Source organism: Perna viridis, chromosome 15, assembly GCF_037379345.1.
Source record: "Perna viridis isolate PV_CMFRI_1.1 ecotype Kerala chromosome 15, ASM3737934v1, whole genome shotgun sequence".
Classification (NCBI taxonomy): Eukaryota; Metazoa; Mollusca; class Bivalvia; order Mytilida; family Mytilidae; genus Perna; species Perna viridis.
In genome coordinates, this window is record NC_142459.1 from 16,394,844 (window position 1) to 16,419,599 (window position 24,756).

The 24,756-nt window shown below is 35.5% G+C and overlaps 2 protein-coding genes and 1 pseudogene across 8 annotated transcripts; 1 reads left to right on the plus strand and 2 right to left on the minus strand.

Annotated features, from left to right (window-relative positions):
• Positions 1 to 86: 86 nt before the first annotated feature.
• LOC148597165 (uncharacterized) lies at positions 87 to 11,527 on the minus strand. Of its 3 annotated transcripts, XM_088564133.1 has the most exons (7): positions 11,388 to 11,523; positions 8,364 to 8,594; positions 8,026 to 8,166; positions 7,487 to 7,531; positions 6,630 to 6,783; positions 5,456 to 5,570; positions 87 to 743 (listed from the first exon to the last, which is right to left on the minus strand). In XM_088564133.1, exons 2-6 carry the CDS (start codon positions 8,525 to 8,527, stop codon positions 5,493 to 5,495), a joined length of 582 nt encoding a protein of 193 aa, XP_088420259.1. In that variant the 5' UTR covers positions 8,528 to 8,594; positions 11,388 to 11,523; the 3' UTR covers positions 87 to 743; positions 5,456 to 5,492. The 3 variants fall into 3 exon arrangements, with proteins under 3 accessions (XP_088420259.1, XP_088420260.1, XP_088420261.1); XM_088564134.1 differs by lacking the exon at positions 5,456 to 5,570 and having other exon boundaries at positions 11,388 to 11,527; XM_088564135.1 differs by lacking the exon at positions 11,388 to 11,523 and having other exon boundaries at positions 8,354 to 8,529.
• Positions 1,638 to 5,440, minus strand: LOC148597166 (uncharacterized protein KIAA1958-like; annotated as a pseudogene).
• Positions 11,528 to 11,544: 17 nt separating the features above from the next.
• Positions 11,545 to 23,675, plus strand: LOC148597167 (uncharacterized). Of its 5 annotated transcripts, none has more exons than XM_088564128.1 (2): positions 11,545 to 11,710; positions 22,547 to 23,675. In XM_088564128.1, the coding sequence occupies exon 2, from the start codon at positions 22,617 to 22,619 to the stop codon at positions 23,307 to 23,309; it is 693 nt and encodes a 230-aa protein (XP_088420254.1). In that variant the 5' UTR covers positions 11,545 to 11,710; positions 22,547 to 22,616; the 3' UTR covers positions 23,310 to 23,675. The 5 variants fall into 5 exon arrangements, with proteins under 5 accessions (XP_088420254.1, XP_088420256.1, XP_088420253.1 ...); XM_088564130.1 differs by lacking the exon at positions 11,545 to 11,710 and adding an exon at positions 19,487 to 19,665; XM_088564127.1 differs by lacking the exon at positions 11,545 to 11,710 and adding an exon at positions 19,939 to 20,081.
• Positions 23,676 to 24,756: the final 1,081 nt, after the last annotated feature.

A 24,756-nucleotide genomic window follows, 5' to 3' on the forward strand; every position in this document is an offset into this window, starting at 1 on the left:
GTGTGGGTGGATGACCAAAAAAAAAACCCGATGTTATTAATAATTAATAGTGTATATTCAATAATAAAAAAAACCAAAAGATAACATGTTCTCAATGATTGTTTAATATAGCCTGATTAAGAGATTTCTATGAAACATGGCACAACATGAAAATTACTTAATGATTATATTAAATCTGAACAAAAAATCGGGAAATTAGATAACCACCTAGTCACATGTCCGTATAAGTCATAATGTCAACAGGAGAGCACCGTGTAGTTTTCAACACTGAATTCGACGTGCACAAGACCATAAACTGCTGTTGTTTGAAATTAAGATGGTTAAAGTTGTTTATTCTATTTAGAGCAAAATGTTGATGGAATAATGTCTTCGTATTTGCTGATTAGATGCCAATGCAATCTTCGACCAGATTTGTTTTCAGTGAACAAGTAAGATTTAACTGTTTTTAACTAATGCTGCTTCCAGTTCCCCTGGAATAAACCAATTACGGAACACTAGTAAATTCGTTCGAACCGATTGCAAACGATGAAAACATCAAAGAAGCCCGTATCGTTGGATCTGTTTGTTTTTAATAATTTTTATCATACATACACAATTTCAAGCCGTGTAATTCTGTCAACTACATGTAACACGTTATACACGCAAAAGTCCCAATGTTGTTAATCTTGCACTGGTTACGATGGTTGTTCTACGATAAGAGTTGACTGTTCCGTCTCAAAACGTTTTTCCAGTCTATAGAAGCCCTTTTAAAAGAAAAAAAAAACTGGTTTAAATTGACTGCGAGTTATTGAGTTAAAGGAATAATCGGATGATCATACATCGCCAGCTCCTAATAAGCTGTGTTAATTACAAAAAACAAAAATGTAAAATTAAAAATAACTAGTACTATCTTAAAAAAAAGATAACCGATACAGTAAAATTTTGTTCTTTTAAAATTTCATTCGAGAAAACAACATATGGCACGCAATTAAATTTTTTGATATAGTTTTTTCGAACGCCACTAAAATATCAGTATTTGGCCAGTCGGGAAAAAGAATTGCGATCAGGTGACTTGCGTTTCCATGGATGGAAGAGCGTCCTTAAGGTTAAAGGGTAAAAATCGAAACTATACCGACTGCTTAGGAAAAACAATCTTATCCATTGCTAATTTCGATTTGCTTTACGCGTGTTTCAGATACTTGGTTACATGCATGTGGTCAAGTCCAAATAATTTAAGTTCAGAAGTAACACGTTCTGATTGGATATAAAAAAATATAGACCAAATTTTGTAAGGCGACAGTGACATAATCCATCTTTTTTTTGAAGATTTAGTCCTTAAATTTTGATACAAAAATAAACTGTACGTAATGACTGTTACATTTGTCGGTCTTTTTGAAATACCATCAATGCCCGTGGTGCACACCCACGTGATTTAGGTTATTTCTCCATAAATGGACAAATTATAATAATCATTCCTTAAATTATTTTCGAAAGTGATATTGATGAATGTAGACAAATATGTACTGCTTTCAGTGCGACGTAATGTTATCAGTTGCATAATGATTTAGTGGCCGTACACGGTCACACAATCACTATGTAACGAATTTACCCCATCGATGATTTTGTTTTTGTTTTTTTTGTTTTTTAAGAGAATTGAGAGAAAAAACAAAAGTTTTAGATGGCAATAATTTTCTTTAATGTTCCTGATGTTTGTTTCAATTTTTACCCTTGTGTTGCTTCAATGGTACTTTTGTTTTATTGACCCTGTTTGTTTGTTTTTTTATTTCTTTTGATCTTTTTTGATAGCTTATTTCGTTGTATTCCTTGATTCAATAAAAATGTGCATACTTAACAATAACAAATTTAATTAAACAATGTAAACAACAAATATGTATCACAGTAAAAATTGTAAAATCTTATGATTTATAAAAAAAAATAATAAATTATGACTAAATGTGTCTCTTTTCCTCAATTTGATCTATATTAGTATAGTAAAATTATTTTGAAACATTAAAGTTTATTGTACCAATAGTACAACCAGAGAATGCTGGCAGAATTTGACGATAATGAACGGCTGAGATGGTAGTTTCTGTCTGTACTGAATAAAGTAAGAAAACAGTTGCGAAATATCTAATCCTTGCAATTCAGCAATGGAAATTAAGCTGCTATCTATAGACGCATCACCGGATTCGGTTGCCACCAAAGTTTGAAGAGCTGGTAATGCCTATGTTGAGAACTTTCATCAGGTAGCAACGCCAAAGCACAAGAATTTTGGGAGCTAAACTTTTGTACACGGCATGTCCCATTGCAACTTTTTCTTCTGTGTCAGTTATTCGATATACTATACTGTTAGTTACTGTACAGATTTGTGTCCAGTAACAGACATAATCTGGGATGGACTGAACATGGATTTGGTCAATATTGTTGCTCCTGTAGCACGAACTGAATGGTTAGTATAAATTTGGGAAAGTCCTGCTTTTTCACTCAATTTTGACATGAATTTGGCTAAAATCTTTTCACCTAAACATGAGTTACAGTACCATACTGCTTCATCTTCAGTAAATGACTCCTTCGGCCTTTGCCGTAAGCTGTCACATAGGGGATTCAAATTCTCAACATAAGTCTCAAAAGACTTTACGGGGCAATATGTGGATCCTGGGAATTCAGGCATAACCCCGGAGGTTGATTCACGGTCATTACCGCTATGATTTTTTGTAAGTTCATCCTCACACTTGGCAACAAATTTCAAACCGGTTTTGGGGTCTTCAAGTACTTCAAGTAAAGACTTTGTCATGCCATGCAAATTTTCCTGGGATCTGCGGCAGAAAAATAATCGAATGTCAAATTGCACTTTATTTGACAAGGCCTCAGGTGAATTTGTCTTCGTATAAACAGAGTCATATAGTTTCCAACGATCTGTTTCATTGATAACTGGGTGGTGGTCGATACTTCCCTTCCCAATACGTTTTAATTCTGCTAGGGCTTCTTTGGAAAAAAAATTGCATCTAAAAACTCTTGTGCTTGATAATGGCAATTATACGATTCAATGGAACATCCTGAAGATATCTGTTTATGGCGTGTTGCGTATGTTCAAGCGTGGTTGCCTTATAATGTTCGCCGTCCTGCTTCCGTGCATTCATGAAAAATTTGTCCAACACATCATTCAACTTAACTGGGTCAAACTCTTCAAAATTGTTTTCCTGACCGGTTTCCCTGAAACAAGACTTAAGTAATCGTGTGGCCTTTTGATTACTTTCAGTGGTTTCCTTTGAATTCACCATCATTTTCTTTTTTTTTTTTGTATTTCGTGTGCCGTAAGCGACGCAAAACTTTTGGTCTCAATTTTGGTTGTAGTAAACTAAAAAACGATAACTGACCTGGTATTGCTAAAATAGTGACTGTGTATCGGAAATACACCGTCTTCACGTGATCAAAATGCAGAGCGCCGATTACTTGATTTCAACTGATAATTATTATAGGTGGGGTAATATCACTCATCATATTGTAACCGGAGCTAGTGAATTTTAGATGTTACATTGTAGTTGTTCAGTCTTATTTTCAATCAATAGCATTTTTATTCCGTTTCGAACACAGGGACCTGAGTTTCTGTCTCCTCCTGGCTTTACGAAGTAAAAGGCAAGTAAGGTTTACATATTTAATAGTTAAAAATGTCTATATATTATCAGCAGTGTATTTGTTATATATTAAGTAACTATTGTTTAATAAGTTAAGAAGTTTAACATAGTTTAATGGATCAACCTATACGAATAACTCGCTAATAAAACCCTGCTCATGAAACCTGCATTCCTAATTAAAGTAACGTCAAATTATCCAAACAAGACCAGACGTGGAAGATCCTACCAATTCAGTAAAATGCCAAATATTGGAAAGGTATACAAGAGCCAAAATTACACAATCGATGATTGGTACTGGCTACACCTGCAAGGTAGCACAACGTCTTACTAAAGGAGCCTACCTTAGTCTTGCACAGACACTATTGGCTCTTGTGAGAAAAAAAGCCCTAAAGTGAGAATCACACGAGCTTATATACTACTGGAAAAAAGGTTAAACAAAGTACACTTGCATAAAAGGAATCTCCAAATAACTTGTTTAATACATCTATGAAAAGTATTCAAATAAAATTGCTTTACCCTAAAATGAGGATAGTAGTCATGCTTTAACCCTGAATGCACCCAATACTAAAAACCCGAGAGTAAATTTTCATTCAAAACTCAATTAGTTCGCGGACAATCATAATGGACCTAACGAAGTAAAAGAGACAAAAGACCAAATTAAACACGAATATCACTCAAATATAAGGTATAATGATCTTGGAAACCTCTGTTGAAGTTTTTTTTTTATTAAAAACGAATGCAAATTAAAGACGCTATTCGCCACAATATACTTAGAGAAAATAATGCCAAAATTTTACCCTATGATAATATGACAATGACATAAACATAATTATATATTTTCCATTAGATCCCCGAATTGCCTCAGCCCGCCGTGTGATATGACATTGTTATATCACACGCTTTCGGATTATATCACACCTGTAATTCCGTAATCGCGCCACGTAATGTTCCGTTATCGATTCAAAATCTATTATCGCCCAGAATCAAAACATGGCAGACGACAGCGGAGACGAAACGCAGGACTACATAAACTCACATAAAATGCCAATACCAACAGAAAAATGTTGACAAAAATATGCCGCCTGACGATATCATTGTAGAAATGCCAGATGAGGATGATGATGAACTGCCTCTCAGGAGGCAGAATTGAATGTTGTGTTGAAAGATATTACACACATTACAAACTTTGAAAAAAACTGAAACCCCAAAGCAAAACCGCCAAGAAATGCCGGAGATCATTAATGATAATTTCAAGGACAAAGTTGTTCAGATGTTTTCAGGGGCAACAATTACTGGAAATGTAACAATTAATTTTCCCTCTTAAAAGCTTCAGCTAGATCAATTTGGCTTTGATTCACATCATTGATCATATGATATAAGCCATTGTTATGTTTTCTTATTGTTATGTTAACACAATAAATTTTTTCAACTGCATATTGTCCATAATTACTGAACTATTAATCAAGATGACAGAAATAAAAATAAATGTTTATGGAGTGAATGTGTGTAGTACATTTTGAAAAAAAACGCAAAAAACCCAGTTATTTTCAGCTAAATTGATATCACATGCCTCCGTCTGATAAAGGGAGTCCAAAGGGATCTATATATGAAACACCAATATTGAAGTATATGATAAAAAGATCATAACATGTCATTTTTCATATCACACTCATATCACCCGTCCAACTGTTACTTGATCGTGAACAGTCTAGAAACAACAACGGTGAATTTATAACATGCCCTTAGTTCTGAGGATATACGATAACCATACTGATATGTCAAATGAAACGAATTTCTTTACTTATTAATTAAAGTGCATAGAAGTCTTAATCATATCTTACGCAGTGGCCCATGGCACACCACACGCAACAACATGTTTTATCCACAACTTGGAAGCCATTTTTCTGTGTAAAACTGCTTGACCGGACAACCGAATGGAACATATAAGAAAAGTTTCTACAATATATAATAAGTTTAAACATAAACAAAACTCACGAAACGTCAGTTTTTTTTTTATGATTATTTTTTGTTTTAGATTTCTTTCGTTATTTCAATGTTGATATACTTACAAGAGCGTCTCCGCCGACAGTATGTAATTTTTAACTTAAATGTGTTTGTTTTATCAATGACATTACAAGTTTCCTAGATACGTATCACTCCGCTAGCTTGAAACCGCTACTACACAGGATGTGAAAGATTGATTGATTGTTGGGGTTTAACGTCCGAGCAGCAATATTTCAGCTATATTCAGACGATGAACATGAAATTGATGATAAAATGAACATGAAATGATAAATGGAAAAAGGGGTGGGACACAAGGAGAATGGGGTCGACAAATTTTGATTGCCACTGGAAAAAGGGGGGATGGGTAAGGTCGGGCAATTTAGCCTCCTGTGGCGGAGCGCAAAGGTTCCTACTCCTATCGAATACCACAGCAGGGTTCTTTAACGTGCGAGGAACGTGGCATCTTTCCCAACACGGTGCACCACTATGGTTTGCGGTCAGGTATTATAGCCTGACAACCCCAGCATGTAACACGCCAGGGGTACCCCATTCAACCACCTGGGGCACACATCCCAGTTGCTCTGTGGGCAGAGCGCCTAGCCCCCGGCTAGGTTTCTGAGCACTATTTAGTCGCCTTATACGACAAGCTTAGCACTGCTGCAGGCCTATTCTTTTAACACCCGGACCTGCACGGGGCCAGGATGTGAAAGAACTCAAAGGGCATCAGCACTACTCGTCATAATTCCGCGAGGCTGTCACCGATGTTCTGTACTAAATTGCATCAGGAGGCGGGACAACTTACTGGGTGTGGCTGAGGTAAAAAGCTTTGACATAGCGAATATTGCCTCTGCGTGAGTAGCGAAAAGTGTGTACCAACATCAATATCTTACATGTGTCCAATCTAATTCCATCACTTAACACGGTTAAGATGTTGGTAGATATTGAAGATCTAAAAAAACAAATTAAAGAGAGTGGCAACGATGAAGAAGATCAAGGTTCTAGAAGACCCACCTCTTTGTTGAAATGTCGTGCTTCTTGCTCTGCTTTCTGAAGTAAAAGTTGTTCTAAGCCGAGGTGCATGTAGTGTTCCAGCACATACATAATAGTGATATAGCCCTCCAGTTCTCCAACTGTCTCATCTATACCACATTTCAAACATGCCAGCCTTGAAAAAACAGTTATACAACATTTTAAACATGCCCGCCTTGAAAAAAACTTTAACTACATCTCAAACAGGCAAGCCTCGAAAACAAATTATAGTTTTAAACTCAAAATGTTATAAAAGCGAATTTTAACACACGAAATTAAACTAAATGTCATGTGTAATATTTGAAGTTTTCCACCATAATTAAAACAAACTGTGACCATAGGAACACTTACAACAATGAGAAATGAAGAGTTTTGTCTATACGCGGAGATACGTGCTTGATTTAGAGGAAAGTCACATACACGATTCAAACCACGGCGCTTAAGCTTCGATACAGCGTAACATATCCACGAACAGTACCATGATTCGCATACACGACTCAAACCACGGCGCTTAAGCTTCGATACAGTGTAACATATCCACGAACAGCACCATGATTCGCATGTACGACTCAAACCACGGCACTTAAGCTTCGATACAGCGTAACATATCCAAGAACAGCACCATGATTATGCTCATGTTCATAAGAAAATACGGATCATGAAGACAACGGTATAAACTTGAACAAACGTTAGATAAACACCTATGATAATGGTCTAAATCTTAACAGAAAACTGACTAGAAGAAAAAGGTAAGCAAAACGGAACTTCAGCAGAGAAATGAGGTACCTCTAATTTGTGTTAGATTTATGAGAACATATTTATTTAACATTAATACGAACCCACATAAATCAGTGCATCCGAAGTCCATTTCATAGTCACTTTCGCTAAAAATATCACCAACAGAAAAAAGTCATGATATATATATAAAAAACCAAACAAACTTGTCAAATAGACATGTACATTGTATCTTATGCCGGTGGACGAATATGATTATGTCGTATTTTAAAATATATATGGTTAATGACTGCATTTACCGAACTCCGTGCAAAAATATACATCACGTGACCCTAATGAATCTGAAGTAAAGGGTTGGCAATTTTGAATTATAAAGACCCGACCTCCACCCACCCCACACCTACCCCGAGGTGGAAACGTATAAATGCTATCTGCAGACAAATCTTGCTGATATGTACATGTAAAAATGTTGGCAAGATGGCTGTTCTTTTTTTGTCTTTACCACTTCATCAAATACAAAATCCTTGTTCTCTCACTACTTTGTCTGACATTTATTACATAACTGTTGATCAATTTCGTAGTCTTTCTTTTTGCCGGCATACAATAATCAATCTAGGATGGCGGTGCAGTTTTTTGTACTTACATCGGTTTTGGGTCGCCAGGAAATGCCAAGGCCAACATACCAGCTGGTTCCCCGTTACATTCGATGATGAAATGGCGACTGTAGAACCAGTCATCTTGCTCTTCGTGATTTCTTGCCAATACTCGTCTTATAGTATCCAAACTGAAGGTGATGAAGAAATGTTAAAAAAGCAAAAGAAAAATGGGAGTTCTAGCTTCAATGCTACAATGAACACAATTCAATAGAGACTATCAACAATACCAATATTTTAAAAAATATATGGATCGAATTAATGCGTTAATATTTCATTGAACAGGAATTGTTTTAGAAGTAAGAAAAAAAAACACACACAGTAGTACCTTCCTCTACTTGTAGCATGAATATATTCCCTCTGCTTCGCCTGAACCTTTAACTCAGCTACAAATTGACAGTCCTTCTCATTCCTTTCCATTGACCGAACGCAAATATTGCAAACATTTTCCTGTTTTCCATTTGTATATAGTTTGCCTCCAACATTTGTCATAGTTTGTTTACATCTTCTCACTGTTTACATTTTGTGTACAGTGACAGGTACGTCACACAATACACACCTATATAAAGTCACGTGGAAGTAAATATTGATCCGTTTAAATGGACAGACATATTATCAATAGAATTACATGTTTTAATACTAGTACGTGTAAATGATATTCTCTCCACTTAAATACTATAGTATTATTGCTTCAGGTTTTTCATATTGGCAGAGTTATTGGTCCGAGGCTAGCCATATTTGACTGAGACGTAGCAGAAATCTAATATGACAAGCCACGGACCAATAACTCAGCTAATATGGAAATCCTTACGTTATTTATACTTTTATTAACTAAACAGTCCAATACGTTAGATTGACATGAATGAATGAAATTATAACTCAATTTACCAAAATGATATGAAAAACTCTATCTCTTTTCTTTGAATCTGTGGGTGCATATAGTCAAATTAAACATTCAATATGGTATTGTTTTTTTCATACCATGTTTCACCCACTGCCTGATTCTTACAGAGACTGACAGTCAAGTAAAGAAGTGCTTATATTAAAATACAACAAAGGCTAAAAACAGTTGGGAATCCTCGAAAGCAGATTAATACATCTAGGAACCGTCTTGATATTCTTCTACTCTAACATTCTGTTAAGTTCAAGATCGGGTTAGAACTTATTTGATTATTTTTTACAATTTGTCAACTATCATGAGAATTGGTTAAATTGTTTGAATTGATACCTTGTATTCTGAGTACCAAGGAGCAGTTCAGATTTTGTATGAACATATCGTTCGTGACATTATAAATCAAATCACGCACTTGAAAGTTGTGGATAGGCCAGCAGAAGCAGTTTAACATTGAACCAAGACGATTGTCGGCCAGGCGATTTCAACCCCTTCAGTATCTCTATATGTTGTTTCTGAAAGGTCTTATCTACGAAATTGTGCGATAAACAGGATTTGTCTTTGGTTATATTGTGTATTTTTTGTAAGTATATAATTATTAAATCATTTTTTTATATGTGGTAAATATATCAACTTTGTCTTACTGGTCTATTACTCTATTTTTAGTAATAGAGTACTAGAATTAAACGATTCCAAAACTCTATTACTATCACAATATTATACAATTGTGATTTATTTTAGTTCTTTGTAAGAGTGCCATTTTTTATGAAGAAAAGTCGAAAGCATTGTCGTGCTAGGTATACTCCCACTCATACACGACGTATGACATTGGACAGCACCCACAATTACTGACTTAATATTTATGTTAAGCGGAACACCATAATTGGAACCATTCAATCTATAATTGCAACGAAATTCCAACGGACGGACAGACGGACAAGGTGATTGCAATATAACAGTCAATGTAATAGCAGAAATGGTACGTAGATAGGTGCATTTCTTATATTGAAATCTTGTCAAGGAAAGTAAATAAGCACTCAAGAGTAACATGTATACAATAAGTTATGGTAAAACTAATTTGATGTGCTTGGCAATCTTCTAGAAAATGGCTGTCAAAGGAAGGTTATAAAACAGGACTTTTATATTTGCTGTGGTATTTGACATTGAAGTAAATATGAACATTTCAAATGTCATAGAAATGTTTTAATCCGCAGCAAATTTATTTACCAAAAGGAACCTGTTTTGACAAACAACTTCTCAAAATCATTTCACGTACTTTTTTTGTTTTTGGAAGGCTGCTTTAAACGCTATCCTGCTGGTTCGAAAGATGATCAAGCGGTCACGTAACTTATGTTTTGGTTATGTTTAACTGATGAGTGACATTTGAACAAATTTAATTTAGTTCTTTTGATTTTGGGGCGAAGTCAACATGTCAAACCGGATATTTTGGATTTCAAAGGAAGATCTTAAAAGTATATTAGAAGCCAAACGACCCGTGCAGGTCCGGGTTTAAAAATAATAGGCTTGTCGTATAAGGCGACTAAGTAGTGCTCAGAACCTTAGCCGGGGGCTAGGGCGCTCTGTCCACAGAGCAACTGGGATGTGTGCCCCAGGTGGTGGAATGGGGTACCCCTGGTGTGTTTCATGCTGGGGTTGTCAGGCTATAATACGGAAAACCTGACCGCAAACCATAGTTGTGCACCGTGTTGGGAAAGATGCCACGTTCCTCGCACGTTAAAGAACCCTACTGTGGTATTCTCCCGGAGTAGGAACCATGGGGCTCCGCCACAGGAGGCTAAATTGCCCGACCCTACCCACCTCTCCCTATTTCCAGTGGCAATCAAAATTTGTCGACCTCATTATCCTTGTGTCCCATCCCATTTTTCATTTCATCGTCATGTTCATGTTATCATCCACTTCATATTCATCGCCTGAAAATAGCTGAAATATTGCTGCTCGGGCGTTAAATCCCAACAAACAAACAAAGAAGCCAAACAAATACAGAAAAGTGAAATGGTATATTTCTGAATATTAAGTAATCTTATAATCTTAATATAATGGTCGTTCCTTGCATGTTAAAGAAATCTACTGTGGTATTCTCCCGGAGTAGGAACCATAGGGCTCCGCCACAGGAGGCTAAATTGCCCGACCCCACCCACCTCTCCCTATTTCCAGTGGCAATCAAAATTTTTCGACCCCATTGTCCTTGTGTCCCATCCCTTTTTTCATTTCATGTTCATTTTATCATCCATTTCATGTTCATTGTCTGAATATAGCTGCAATATTGCTGCTTGGACGTTAAACCCCAACAAACAACAAACAAACAAACATAATATAATGGTAAAGAACAAAATATATCCAATGGTGTGTTGATTTATGTAGATATATTGATCGTCAGCCTACATAAGATGGACGATAATTGTTGATGTACACAATGTATACTTTTACATTACTACTTACGTTTTATATGATTTTCTGACAATACCAACATCTTATTTACCGGAAGTTTTCATATTGACCTTCGTGTACTATTTGGTATAGAAGTCAGCGACACGGATAAGAATGAATTTGTTATGTGTGAAAGAAAAAACACAAGAGAACACTGCAAAATGACGTATTCATTCATGATTGGTAGGTCATAACGGGTCATCCCGTATATACGTGTACAGGTATTCAATTTCCTTATAGGGAGTAGGAAATTTAATTAGGATTATAATTATTCAGTGTCGAGTGGGTCATTCGTAAAGACAACAAATATATAGGACACATCAATTACAGCTACTGTGAGTATATTTTTTTCAACTTTCGTTTTGATTGGCAAATAAAAGTAAGACTTTTTTAACTTTCATTTTGACTCCAAGGACCACATTGACAAAGAAAGTTAAGACGGATCGTGAACCGTCCTCATATAAAGCCAGAAATATTGCCGTGGAACATAGTTCACATCAGTTGTGATACACTGCATGAACTAGATACATTAACTAGATCTATTCACTATCAGGAAGGGCTAACCGATATAAAATGGTTACATTATCAGTTGAGGATCCAATGCAACTATGGAATAACAATACATCCAACAAACAATCGACGGAAGTTTTAGCTTCGACTCATTCTGACAAAAATGTGACTATCCTATATCAAAGAATATCGGATGAAGATCGTATGCAACTACATCAGAGACATGCTGCTTCTTCAAAAAGTTCATTTAGAAAAGAATATTTACTTGACGATGATAGAAAAAGTGAATTGTGGTTATATGCTGTAACTGCTATCGCCTTTGGATTACTTGGGTTTCTCATCATCATCGGAAAATAAAGGCGGCAACCCTGACAATTGTTTTTGTCAGTTGTAGGCGAATCTTTTACTGGGTTTAAACCTTTGTTCTAGAATAGTTGGTTGTACTTTTGCATTTGTATCCTCGTTTCACTTGCTGTTCAAGAACTTGACCCGCCTTGGAAAAAAAGTGCAGCTCTGATTGCAATATTAAAATTAATTCAAATCTAATGTATTTGTAGATGGATTGATTGATTGACTGATTATTGGCGTTTAACGCCTGAACAGCTATATTTCAGCTATATGCAGGCAATGAACTTGAAGTGGATGATGAAATGATGATGAAATAAAGAAAAGGGATGGGACGCAAGGATAATAGGTTCGACAAATTTTGAGTGCCACTAGAAAAAGGGAGGGGTGAGTACGGTTTGGCAATTTAGCCTCCTGTGGCGGAGCGCTAAGGTTCATACTCCTATTGAATACCATAGCAGGGTTCTTCAACGTGCGAGGAACGTGGCATCTTTCCCATCTCGGTACGCCACTATGGTTGGCGGTCAGGTTTTCCGTATTATATCCTGACAACCCCAGCATGTAACACGCCAGAGGTGCCCCATTCCACCACCTGGGACACATATCCCATTTGCTCTGTAAGTACGTTTCTGACCACTATTTAGTCGCCTTTTACAAGCCTAGCACTGCTACTGGCCTATTCTTTCGACAACCGAACTTGTAAGGGGCTATTGTATTTTCAATAAATGGAATTACAATGATCGTTGATAGATAAGCTCATGGTTAAGTTCATAGTTATTCTGGAATGAATTGATGTTATTTGAACCCTAAAATGTACGTATTTTCACGTTCACGTAAAAATGATATAGGCAGAACGAATTAATTTACGAGCGAATTTCTTTTTCAATATCAAACTTATTTTGCACGAAAGTAACTGTACACATCTTTGGATGGTAATAGTTAAAAAATTTTCCCACATTACATATACATGAATCTGAAAACCATTTAATGCTAACATATTTTATGAACATATATACATATATTGAAATGAATATTATAGTATTATTGCGTAACGTTTTCTATGTTGGCGTAGTAAGTGGTCCCTTGCTAACCTATGACCAATAATTCGGGCAATGTGGAAAACCTTTCGCAATTATACCTTTGTTGATTAAATAGTCCAATACGTAATATTAGTCATTATGTATTTTAACCGGGCCAATATGACGTATTGGCCAAAACCATATTGGACGGCTAAATTCCATATTATCGCATTTTTGACCCCGTGCAGGTCCGGGTGTTAAAAGAGTAGGCCTGCAGCAGCGCTAAGCTTGTCGTATAAGGCGACTAAATAGTGCTCAGAAACCTAGCCGGGGGCTAGGCTCTGCCCACAGAGCAACTGGGGTTGTCAGGGGTACCCTATTCCACCACCTGGGGCACACATCCAGGTTGCTCTTAGGGCAGAGCGCCTAGCCCCCGGCTAGGTTTCTGAGCACTATTTAGTCGCCTTATACGACAACTTAGCGCTGCTGCATCCGGACCTGCACGGGGAAGGTGAAAACAGAAAAATTAATAAAAAGAATATGAAAAGAAACATATCTTCTGTTTAAAAAAAACTTTTTTATGTAAAGGATAGCCATTTCGCACTCTTGAAATAAACTTGTAATGATCTTTTGTGACCAATGTTGTGACAAGCTTAGCGCCCTAAGGTCATTTATATGACAACGCTATATTTACTATCTTAAACTTTGGACTAACTCTGTAACTATTTATATCGCCTTTTACTCATATCTCTGTAAGGTGTCACGAATAAATATTGTGATGAGTGCTCCCTTACTTGGTCTAAAAGGCCCCCGTGCAGGTCCGGGTGTTAAAAGAATAGGCCTGCAGCAGCGCTAAGCTTGTCGTATAAGGCGACTAAATAGTGCTCAGAAACCTAGCCGGAGGCTAGGCGCTCTGCCCACAGAGCAACTGGGATGTGTGCCCCAGGTGGTGGAATGGGGTACCCCTGGCGTGTTACATGCTGGGGTTGTCAGGCTATAATACGGAAAACCTGACCACAAACCATAGTGGTGCACCGTGTTGGGAAAGAAGCCACGTTCCTCGCACGTTAAAGAACCCTGCTGTGGTATTCGATAGGAGTAGGAACCTTTGCGCTCCGCCACAGGAGGCTAAATTGCCCGACCTTACCCATCTCCCCCTTTTTCCAGTGGTAATCAAAATTTGTCGACCCTATTATCCTTGTGACCCATCCTTTCTTTTTTTTCATTTCATGTTCATTTTATCATCAATTTCATGTTCATTGTCTGAATATAGTGAAATATTGCTGCTCGGACGTTAAACCCCAACAAACAAACAAACAAATGCTCTAAAAGGTCATGTAAAGTCTTGTCATCACATGGCGTCCGTGGTAGGCATTGTCGTCGTAGTCTGTCGTCCGTTGTTAACTTTTCTTTGCAATTATTCTCCTCTTAAACCACTATAAGGGTAAATATTATCTGATATTAAAATAAACTTAAATTAATGTCAAGAATAACTTTTACACTCTAAACAAAAAAAACTGTAGGTAACATTTCTTGCAATGAATTCTTGTGACTTATGTTGTGAGGTTGGACATGGCTTGGCGTGTGTTTTTTAAACTCTGCCACGTCTACATTTCTTAACAAATTAAGATAAATCTTATACCAAAGGCTTATAAACCGAAGAACATGGACAAGCTCTGCACACTCAAACTATTTATTCACCCCTACCATCTTAAATTTGTGGATTGCAGGGACATATAACTCTGTCTCTTTATGAATCTAGCCTTTTACTCATATAATAGGTGTCATGAGTCATTATTGTAAAGCGTGCTTTTTTAAATACATGTACGTCACAGCAGTTTTAAATAATCACAGTTATGTTTTAATAATTGCTTCTTTGCAGTAAAATTCTGTCCTAATATATTTGAGTAGAAGCTGTCAAAATGAGCATTAGTTATTGCGATATATGATTTAAATGTCAAGCAAGCGTGATAAATTGGATCGGAGCGTTCTACATCCTGCAAATAAATTTAGATCCGAAGAGAAGATTGGAGAAGCAAAGCCTAAGTGTGATAAATTAGACAGGTCTGTTAAAATGGAAGGAAAAGGTTCTGAAAATCTTTCCAAAGAAAATAAAAAGGTCAACTTTTTAGCTAATTGTTTGTTTGTTTGTGGTTTAACGTCCGAGCAGCAATATTTCAGCTATATTCAGACAATGTGAAATTGATGATAAAATGAACATGAAATGATGATGAAATGAAAAAGGGATGGGACACAAGGACAATGGGATCGACAAATTTTGATTGCCACTGGAAATAGGGAGAGGTGGGTAGGGTCGGGAAATTTAGCCTCCTGTGGCGGAGCCCTATGGTTCCTACTCCGGGAGAATACCACAGTAGGGTTCTTTAACGTGCGAGGAACGTGGCATCTTTCCCAACACGGTGCACCACTATGGGTTGCGGTCACGTTTTCCGTATTATAGCCTGACAACCCCAGCATGTAACACGCCAGGGTTACCCCATTAAATCGCCTGGGGCGCACATCCCAGTTGCTCTGTGGGCAAAGCGCCCTAGCCCCCGGCTAGGGTTCTGAGCACTATTTAGTTGCCTCATACGACAAGCTTAGCGGCGCTGCTGCAGGCCTATTCTTTTAACACCCGGACCTGCACGGGCTTCTTTTTAGTTAATAAAAAACAGCTGAATGATATACCAGAGGACACTTCTGTGTCTACGGCTTCCAGTGACGAAAATACTGATAGGCATAGAAACCAACCCGGGGAATATGAGGAAAAGTATATTGGCGAAAAACTTGACAGGACACTTCCTCCTGCTACATGTGCACAGTTTCCTGTAGGATATATATATATAGAAGGGTCTGAAAAATTCCCAACGATGTTAGAACTGTCAAATTTGCGAAGCAAATTTTTGTCGTTCCCTCCACGGGACTCGAACTCGTACCCTAGCTAGGCCGAGTGATCTAGGGCGCTGGACTTAGTGCAGGCGGTGTTGCCATAGATGTCACAGCGGTACGAGTTCGAGTCCCGCGGAGGGAACGACAAAAATTTGCTTCGCAAATTTGACAGTTCTAACATCGTTGGGAATTTTTCAGACCCTTCTATAAGTTTACGTTATCTTCCCTGTATCAATTTGATCCGATGGAGCAGTGTAGTGAATAGAGTCGTCACATCCTGAGACGTTGTATATATATATATATATATTTGTCGCACGAGTAGATATATATTATCAATACATTGTAGATTTTGATTGTTGGTATATTACTTTTTATGATTTGACCTTTGAAAATGTCAAAAACCCTTATGCATTGTAGACCCTCCCGAAATATGCCAATAACAGTAATTAATACTTCCGGTAAACACGATCATTCATGTATCGTGCGTCGTGCAATTATATATTAGACAGGTCAGTACACCTACGAGCGGGAGACAAAAACCAAATTTCGATGAATTGTTCACCAGGTAAAGGTCAAATCCAACAGATGCAAATAAAACCACTCCAAAAAGACGAAAAAATCAGTCCCCACATGGGACACTTTTGCCGCTGGTGATTCAACACTCAAAATACGATCTCTTGAATATACATCTGATTTAGAAGGGACTGTTTGTTACAAATCCTGATACCATAAATATTGCTGCAGAATGATAATAAAATACATTGTAATACTATATCAAAGAACATCAGAACAAAATTATTTGGAAACATTCCGGAAAATAACTCGAATAAAAGGAATAAAAAACAAGGTAATGGAACAATAAATGATCGAAAAAAGAAACCGTCTCCCGATACAAAAACTACAACGGCAAATATGGAGGCAAACAAAATTAACCAAAGCAATGAAACACAATGTCATAGTTGCGTTAGCAAAGAACTTGAAAATAATGAAGGCAATGAAAAAGAAATCGTTGTAGGAAAGTCGAAAATGAAGATATTTAAGAAATGAAACATGAAAACAGCGAAAAAGTTTGGATTTAGGCTATTGCAGGAGCATTAGCATGTGGAATACTGTTTCTTATAGTTAAACGACGACCTTATCAATCCTGATTGGATTGTTTTTGTTTAAAACCTTTTAAAGTTTTATCATTGAAGAAACATTTTACCGTCAGTATATGCTTTAAAAGTGCACTTCATGAATATTGGTAAATTTGTAACCGTCGTATCCAATTATATATTTTTTTATGAAACAAAAGTTTAATAATCCTAGTGTCAATAAAACGGTATTTTCATCATAGTTGCTTTTACTGATACTTGGCAAATATCTCACTTGTATAATATTTTTGTAAACTATCATACGTCTTACCTAAATTTGTGTGAAAAAAAATCACACTGAAAGAGTAGTACTAGATAATCACAGAGTAAACCGTAACCAAGATAAACAAGACTTTCTTGACAGAGCACTCCATTTCAAACCCGACAAAGCTGCAGTGAAAATCGTTAAATCTGGTATTTGTTTAATAATGATACCACTTGGCTAAACGTGATATTTGACAAATAGTTGGAAAAAATAGAAATATTGAAATTATATTGATATGTTAAATGCATTTATGTAGTTATTTAAAGGCGTTATTTGTCAAACTTTTTTTATTGGATTTGCATCATAACTTTGTCATGCTTTTATGCTTTCATTTGTTACCGTCATCTCTCGAATGTTCATACCTGATGAGATCATGGTTTTATTTTTAAAGAAAGGTAGCAGTCCTTGTCATGATCTACCAGAGTGAATTGTAATTCACTGTAATTGACATGATTAATTTGCGATATAAAGAAACTAAGAGTGAAAGAAATTGCGTTGACGTTTACATTATGAAGTAATATTTGACTTTCGATTGATTGTTTTAAGTATTAATTGTATATTTGGTCAGATATATTTCACTTAAAAAGCATTTGATTGTCAACATTTAAATCATTGACGAATCTCCTTTATAATAAGTGCTTGACTTACGTTTATGCTGCCAATAATATATTACTCAGGCGAAAGCTTGAAAAATATGTGAAATAACTATTCCGCAATTTTGATTCAATCAATTTTGTAAGAACATTTGAGTAACTAATTTTATTATTTTTCAATTGATAATATTTTTTCTTAAATATGAAATATATAAAATAACAGTCAAAAACGGATAAAGCTGACGCTTGTAGAGATATATGTGAAAATCTCCTATCTAACCCCTATGTTCTAATATTAGTAACAGCGGCCAAGGTATTTCGACAGATCAAAAAAATCTCTCATTAGTTCCGTGCAAAAAACAAGAAACATTCAAACCAAGTTTTGTTTTAATTAGTCAAATATTTTCAAAAGAACAAAGTGTAGTAAAGTTGTTAATGTCCAAATTTGGTTCTAATTGGTCTTGTAGTGTTGGAGGAGAAGGTTTATATTAAGACCAGTTAAATTGTGAATAAAGACCAACTAAAATTCTTATTATTTTTTTTTCATAAAAACAAAATGATGCTCCATTAACCGGTCAATTTCTTTTGTATTTAAACTAATATAGATTAAAAATAAGGTCAATGTTATCGTTATCTGAAAAGATGTTTTTGTTATACAAAGTCTAGCCATTTTTAAGATAACAAATGCATGTGTATATCTACAACCAGATTTTGATATAAACCCATATGAAGTATTTTCGATACATTTAGGCCCGTGTACTTTAAATAGACGTCTTGGAAAATTATAACGTTATAACCTCATTATAGTCTGGTTTTGTAATTTTACTTCTGTTCAAACAATTCGTACTCAAAAGTTTAAAATGCGATCACAAAATACCAAAAACAATCATTCATATTTATTTTGAACTTCGATATGCTGTACATATATTGTTTCAAAAAGTAATCTCTCATCAGCAGCATTAAAATCAAATAAAAGTGATTGCATATTTTGTTAATCAAGGAAACCAAGTTCTCGCAGAATGCAATCTATGGACAACAAATACACAGAACAAAGAACATTAGAAAAAAAACGAAATAAAACATAAAAAGTAACAAAGGTAAATGGGCAACTCGGACTCCACAACAAAAAATGGGAATATGGACCAGGTGCATCGGTAGGGTAAGTGTCCTCACCTTTTCTAGAAACACTCGCAAAGCTATTCAAAAATGTCAAATTCAGGGTAAACGTAAGAGGAAAAGAAAACTATGACATTTTGAACAAATCAATTCTCCTGGTGCAAATGGGTACACAGAAATGACCTATGAGTTCATGATGACGTCCATTAAAACTCTGTTCTGATGATTTTAATCTTGTTACAACATAACACTGTATCACAAGCCTAATTGTAAGACGTCCGTTGCGATACAAAAAGTCTGCATACCCACAACAATCTTTGATATAACTTGAGTTGTGATATAAAAACTCCATACGAGCGTGCTGAATAGATGTTGCCACCGATGAAAGGAAAGTTGACAATACAGAATAAAAAGTCATAGGTATGTCATATTGTTTTTGTTGAAATCAATGCCTAGTGACACTACGACAAGGACAGTGATATTGATTTTATTAATTTGTATAACGAATGCGGTACAATACTGTAATACAAAAACAGGTAATATATTTCCAAATTTTAAAATAAGGCCAAGAAAAATGGCCGGTCTGTTTGAGATAACATTAGGTGAAAAACGGTAAGTAGGTAAAATCATGTTAGGTAGGGTTTTATTGAGAGTACGGTCTATGGACACCTTGTCATATTAAATGTATTTTAGTACATGTTTTCAGATTACACGAAATTTGAAGAGACCTTTATTTTATTATCAGTTGTTTGTCATTTCTACTTTTATCACTGCGTGACCAATTACGAAATACACGGAAAGATACATATTTTTGCAGCAATTTTTTATAGTCGCATGTAAGTTTAACTTTTATTAATTTACTACATTATAATTGAAACATACTTCACCAAAATTTACTCTTTCTTTAAATACGACAATATTTAATTGGAGATATACTGGTAAATCGTTATTTGTCCTCTACTTTCTCTTCTATTAATCGGCTTTCGATTTCCCTTGTACGATCAGAACAATTCAAACAAATTAGACCTTTACATGTACTTACTTATTACATGAATGCCTAATTTCGGTTTATTTGTTTCGGATATTATTTTCAAGAAGAAAGGCCGAGAAAGCGATCAAGTCGCTACTTTAAATAATCTTGGTTAAACAAACCATCATAAAGAAGCTTTTTAGATCTATTATACATTCGTACACGTATCCGTGTATGGTTTATATTAGACAAGTTTTATATAAAGAAATTCATGTAGTGCAAAGAATAATCAAAGGAATCAATGTCCTCTACTTTTCTAGAAACACCCGCCGAGTTGCTCATATTAATTCAAACCAGGGGTAGATAAACGAGAAACCCAAAACTATGACAAATTGATTAAATCAATTTTCATGGCGCATTTGGACACACCATAACGATCAACGAGTTCATGATGATGACCAAAAAAACTGCTGTAGTGATTACTTCAATCTTGTAGCCAGATAACCCTGTTCCAGAAACCTATTTGTTAGAATTCTAGCGAGATACAAAAAAGTATGCGTTCCAGGAAGCTCTGGCATAACATATGAGTTGTGATATGAACACTCAATACGCAGGTATGTGGCTACAAATAAAGGGAAAGTTGACAATTTTAAATGAAAAGTCATCACGTTTGTCGTAAGGTTAGGTCAATAATTTCCCTTTAACATCGATTTCTAAGTGTAGGTCAAGATATGAGGCTAACTTGACAGTGTATGTAGTATCTTTTATCTCGCGTTCTTTGGAATAGATGCGCTGTATCAAATCCCCGAAATTAGGATTGTTTAAAGATAAACGACATTCTTTCTTTCGGATCAGATCAGCTATACAGTCAGTCTCATAAGAGTGAAGGAATATGTCAGCAAGAAGAGGAGCACTGGAATGCCGACCGTTTGGTGAAAAACGCGTCCATAACAAGTGCGATTAGTAGCATTTTCCCTTTTAAGATAAATTAGGTCTGCTAGTACTGGAGGTGGTGTGAAGTTAGAACATTTCATGCGGGCTAATCTAATGACCTCTCCAATTTGAGCTTGTATGTAAATTATGTTCCATAGGTAAAACAAAATTAGTTGTCGTTTTTGACATCTATTTATGTCTTATATTTGAATCAAAATATATATTTTTGTAAATGCATTACAAGTTTCTGTTTAAGCCATATAGTGTTTACCTCGGGGCAATATACTTGAAATATATTAAATAATGAAAATCTGTTTCATATACCATCTCAACACCTGACGAACATCACGCATTGGGCCATTGCATATGGTTTCAACAAGTAATATTCTTTATGTACCACATTGCAAAATAAATGTGTTATTAAGTTAAAGTTAAATACTTAAATCTGTCATCCAAATTCGTTTAAAAGAAAAAAAATGTCTCATTCATTTATACTTAATTACTATGTTTTCATGGTATTGTATTGTATTGACTCTAGATTATGTGTTTCAATATTATTAAACAATGCAATGAACAATTATTATTTCATATTTTAATATTACTTTTTTCCCTAGTTTTATGTGTTCTAGTCGTACTATTTTCAAAGAATTATTCGGAATTAATCCATAAAATTTTATTGAAACACACAAAACTTGCTTACACAAATGTTATATACGACCTTATTAACCGATTTTGCATTTTATCATGTATTGACATCATTTTGTAATGTAAATTTTTTTTTTCATAAGAAAGTGCTTATTACCAGTCGAGATTAAATTCAGACACTATAGTATATTTAATTTATGGTTTATAAAAAACCAACCGAACACACGATGAAGTTTAATTCTACGTATATGGTATGTAAGTCTCGTCAACGTGACCTCGTGAATTCACGAGAATGGGTCCTTGTCTACCATTCAAATGCATGGAGATATGTCATTTAGAGAGCGTTGGGTTCAGTGTTCAAGACAAAACATCTTTTTATGTAAAACATATCGATAAAAATGACAAATATATATTTCTACGTGATATAGGTAATTAAGAAAAAAAAACATAAAATAGAAGAAATAGAAGATTTTGCATTGTTATATAGTGTTTCGAGTACCCGGAAGTAAATAATAAAATGCAGATCGGTCTTCGGTTTTCAATACGTTTTACGTCGGAAATTCCGGTAATGAAAAGGAAACCAGAACGAGACTTACATACCCAATTATAGTATACTACATATGCATAACGATAACGATAATCAATTTAATTTTAGCACTGTCACAATTTTATATGGTCAGGTACTTACTGTAAAACTGATGTTAATGACAATACTAATGACTGATTTTACATTTCAAGTTTTGTCTTATATAGATAGAAATAATGCCAGAAGAAAAGGGTTAAAGATTCACTTGTGATCTACTGTACTCAAGTCTGAAGTTATATGGAGCAGGACAAATTGTTACGGAGTATGTATCATCCTTACAGACAAACAAATGTTAAAAAGGAGGATGATAGTTCAGCGGAGAGTGAATCAGAAGCCAGCAATCGTGACTGCTTATACAGGAATATTAATTATCGATTGAGACAAAGTGTTTGGAATAACAATGTCAATGAATCTAAATCAGATTTTGAAAATGGAAATGATTTTGAGGGGACTTTAACTGAAAAGAAAAGTACTGAATATCCTGTAAACCAACCATCTGGTAGATCTAATAACAGCCAACAGGACCAGTCCAAAAACGCTTTAAACTCACCTTTATTTAAAAGTTTTGAAGTTACAACATCAGATTTACAAACGGAAAGGCTTCAGTGTCGTAAGGGAGCAACACGTGTCACCTGGAGAGAGAGAAAATATGATATAGTGGAAGATAATGAATACGACGGTGCGACAGAAACAAGTACAGATAAAAGAAATAACTTTGAAAATGGTGAAGAAGAAAAGGAACGCGCTGATTTCGTTACAAGTGAAGCAAACAAACTTAAAATATGGGAAACAAACGACAAAAACGAACTAGGAAATATAGAAAGAAAACAACAAAAAAAAAAAAAAAAAACGGCGACGGACAGGGACCTGGAATTAATCCAGTACGTAATCTTAAGAAAAGCGAAGGAAAAAGACGTGTCAATAATTTAGGCCATCAAATCAAAACGAGCGAAAGAAAGGGACGGGAAAATAATGCAGGACATCAGAACAAAATGAAAAAAAGAAATGGTCGGGGGAATAATGCAGAGCAACAGTACGACAAGGGCTAAGGAAAGGAATGGGAAAATAATGTTGGAAAGCAGCATGACAAGAGCAAAGACAAGGGTCCTGGGAATGATGCAGAATATCACCACAAAAACAGCGAAGAAAACGGAGGTGACAATGATAGAGGAAACCATCATGAAGGTGGCAACGAAAATGATAACAGGGGAAACGGTGATCTAAGGTTATACTGTTCATATTTCACATGTGCTGTAGCTCTTGTGTTTTTGGGAATTAAATATATTAAAAGATAAACGAATTATCTCCCTACAAAAATGCTTGACAACATCAAATTTAAGGTAGTTATCAGTGTTCAAGTAGTACAATAATTTTAATAGGCAACGTTAGTTGTAGTTTGTTTTCTTAATTGAATGTCACATTGAAACAGTTTAGGACAAGTAATTTTAATTTTAAGATTAAGAATTACGAGTTTTGTTTACATTGCATCTACCCTAAAGAACTAGAGATAAATACAGACACTCTTAAATCCGCCTTATATCATGACCTACAATTAGAGATCGATGGTAAAGGAAATCTATTGACCAAACGTAAACGTTATGACTTTTAAATTTAATTGTCAACTCTCCTTTCATTTGTGGCAACATCCCTTCAGCACCTGCGTATGGAGTTTTCATATCACAACACATACGTTATGTCAGAGCTTGCCATTACTACGCAGACTTTTTGTATCGCACTAGACTTCTTACAGTTAGGGTTCTGCATCAGGGCTATGTTGCTACATGATTGATGTCATCACTACAGAAGTTTTATGGTCACGGACTCGTGGATCGTTACGATGTATCCATCTGCGCCATGAAAACTGATTTGTTCATCGTGTCATTAATTGCTTTCCTTCCTCTTTCGTCTACCCCGGACTTGACGTTTTATGAGAAATGTGATGTACAGTATAAATGTTATTTGTTATCGAAAAGTACTTTGCAACTTACCTTAGTGTAAATTATAGGTATCTAATTTTTGCAATTGATTATATTTAAAGCCCCAGATATTACAATCAACATCATTGCAGCAAAAAAGTGCATCAAATCATGATGGTGGTAAATGTTAAAAAAATGAAGAAAAGGATACGTGTGACGGAAACGGTTAGGTGATAATACTAGACAAAAGCATTTATATGTTAGAGAAGAGATAATTTGTTTTGCCATTGCATCTTCACTTGATAATCACTCCTCTTTTGACTGGGTGTCACCTTTTTGCCTAAATCGTGGAAGCTTTCTTTATATATCACCGTCTTTTAAGTAAACAAAATGTTGTCAATATAAGTATTAAAAAAGAAAAACAGAAAACAAAATAAATTTAGAGGCATCAAAATCCAAGT

What these genes read in the sequence shown, in the direction of transcription:
- LOC148597165 (XM_088564133.1), bottom strand. Translation starts at nt 8,527, where the DNA reads ATGACAAATGTTGGAGGCAAACTATATACAAATGGAAAACAGGAAAAT. An exon ending in CATGCTACAAGTAGAGGAAG is followed by an intron (nt 8,167 to 8,363) that starts GTACTACTGTGT and finishes CATCACCTTCAG; the next exon opens with TTTGGATACTATAAGACGAG. An exon ending in CCTGGCGACCCAAAACCGAT is followed by an intron (nt 7,532 to 8,025) that starts GTAAGTACAAAA and finishes TGATATTTTTAG; the next exon opens with CGAAAGTGACTATGAAATGG.
- LOC148597167 (XM_088564128.1), top strand. Translation starts at nt 22,617, where the DNA reads ATGGAGCAGGACAAATTGTTACGGAGTATGTATCATCCTTACAGACAA.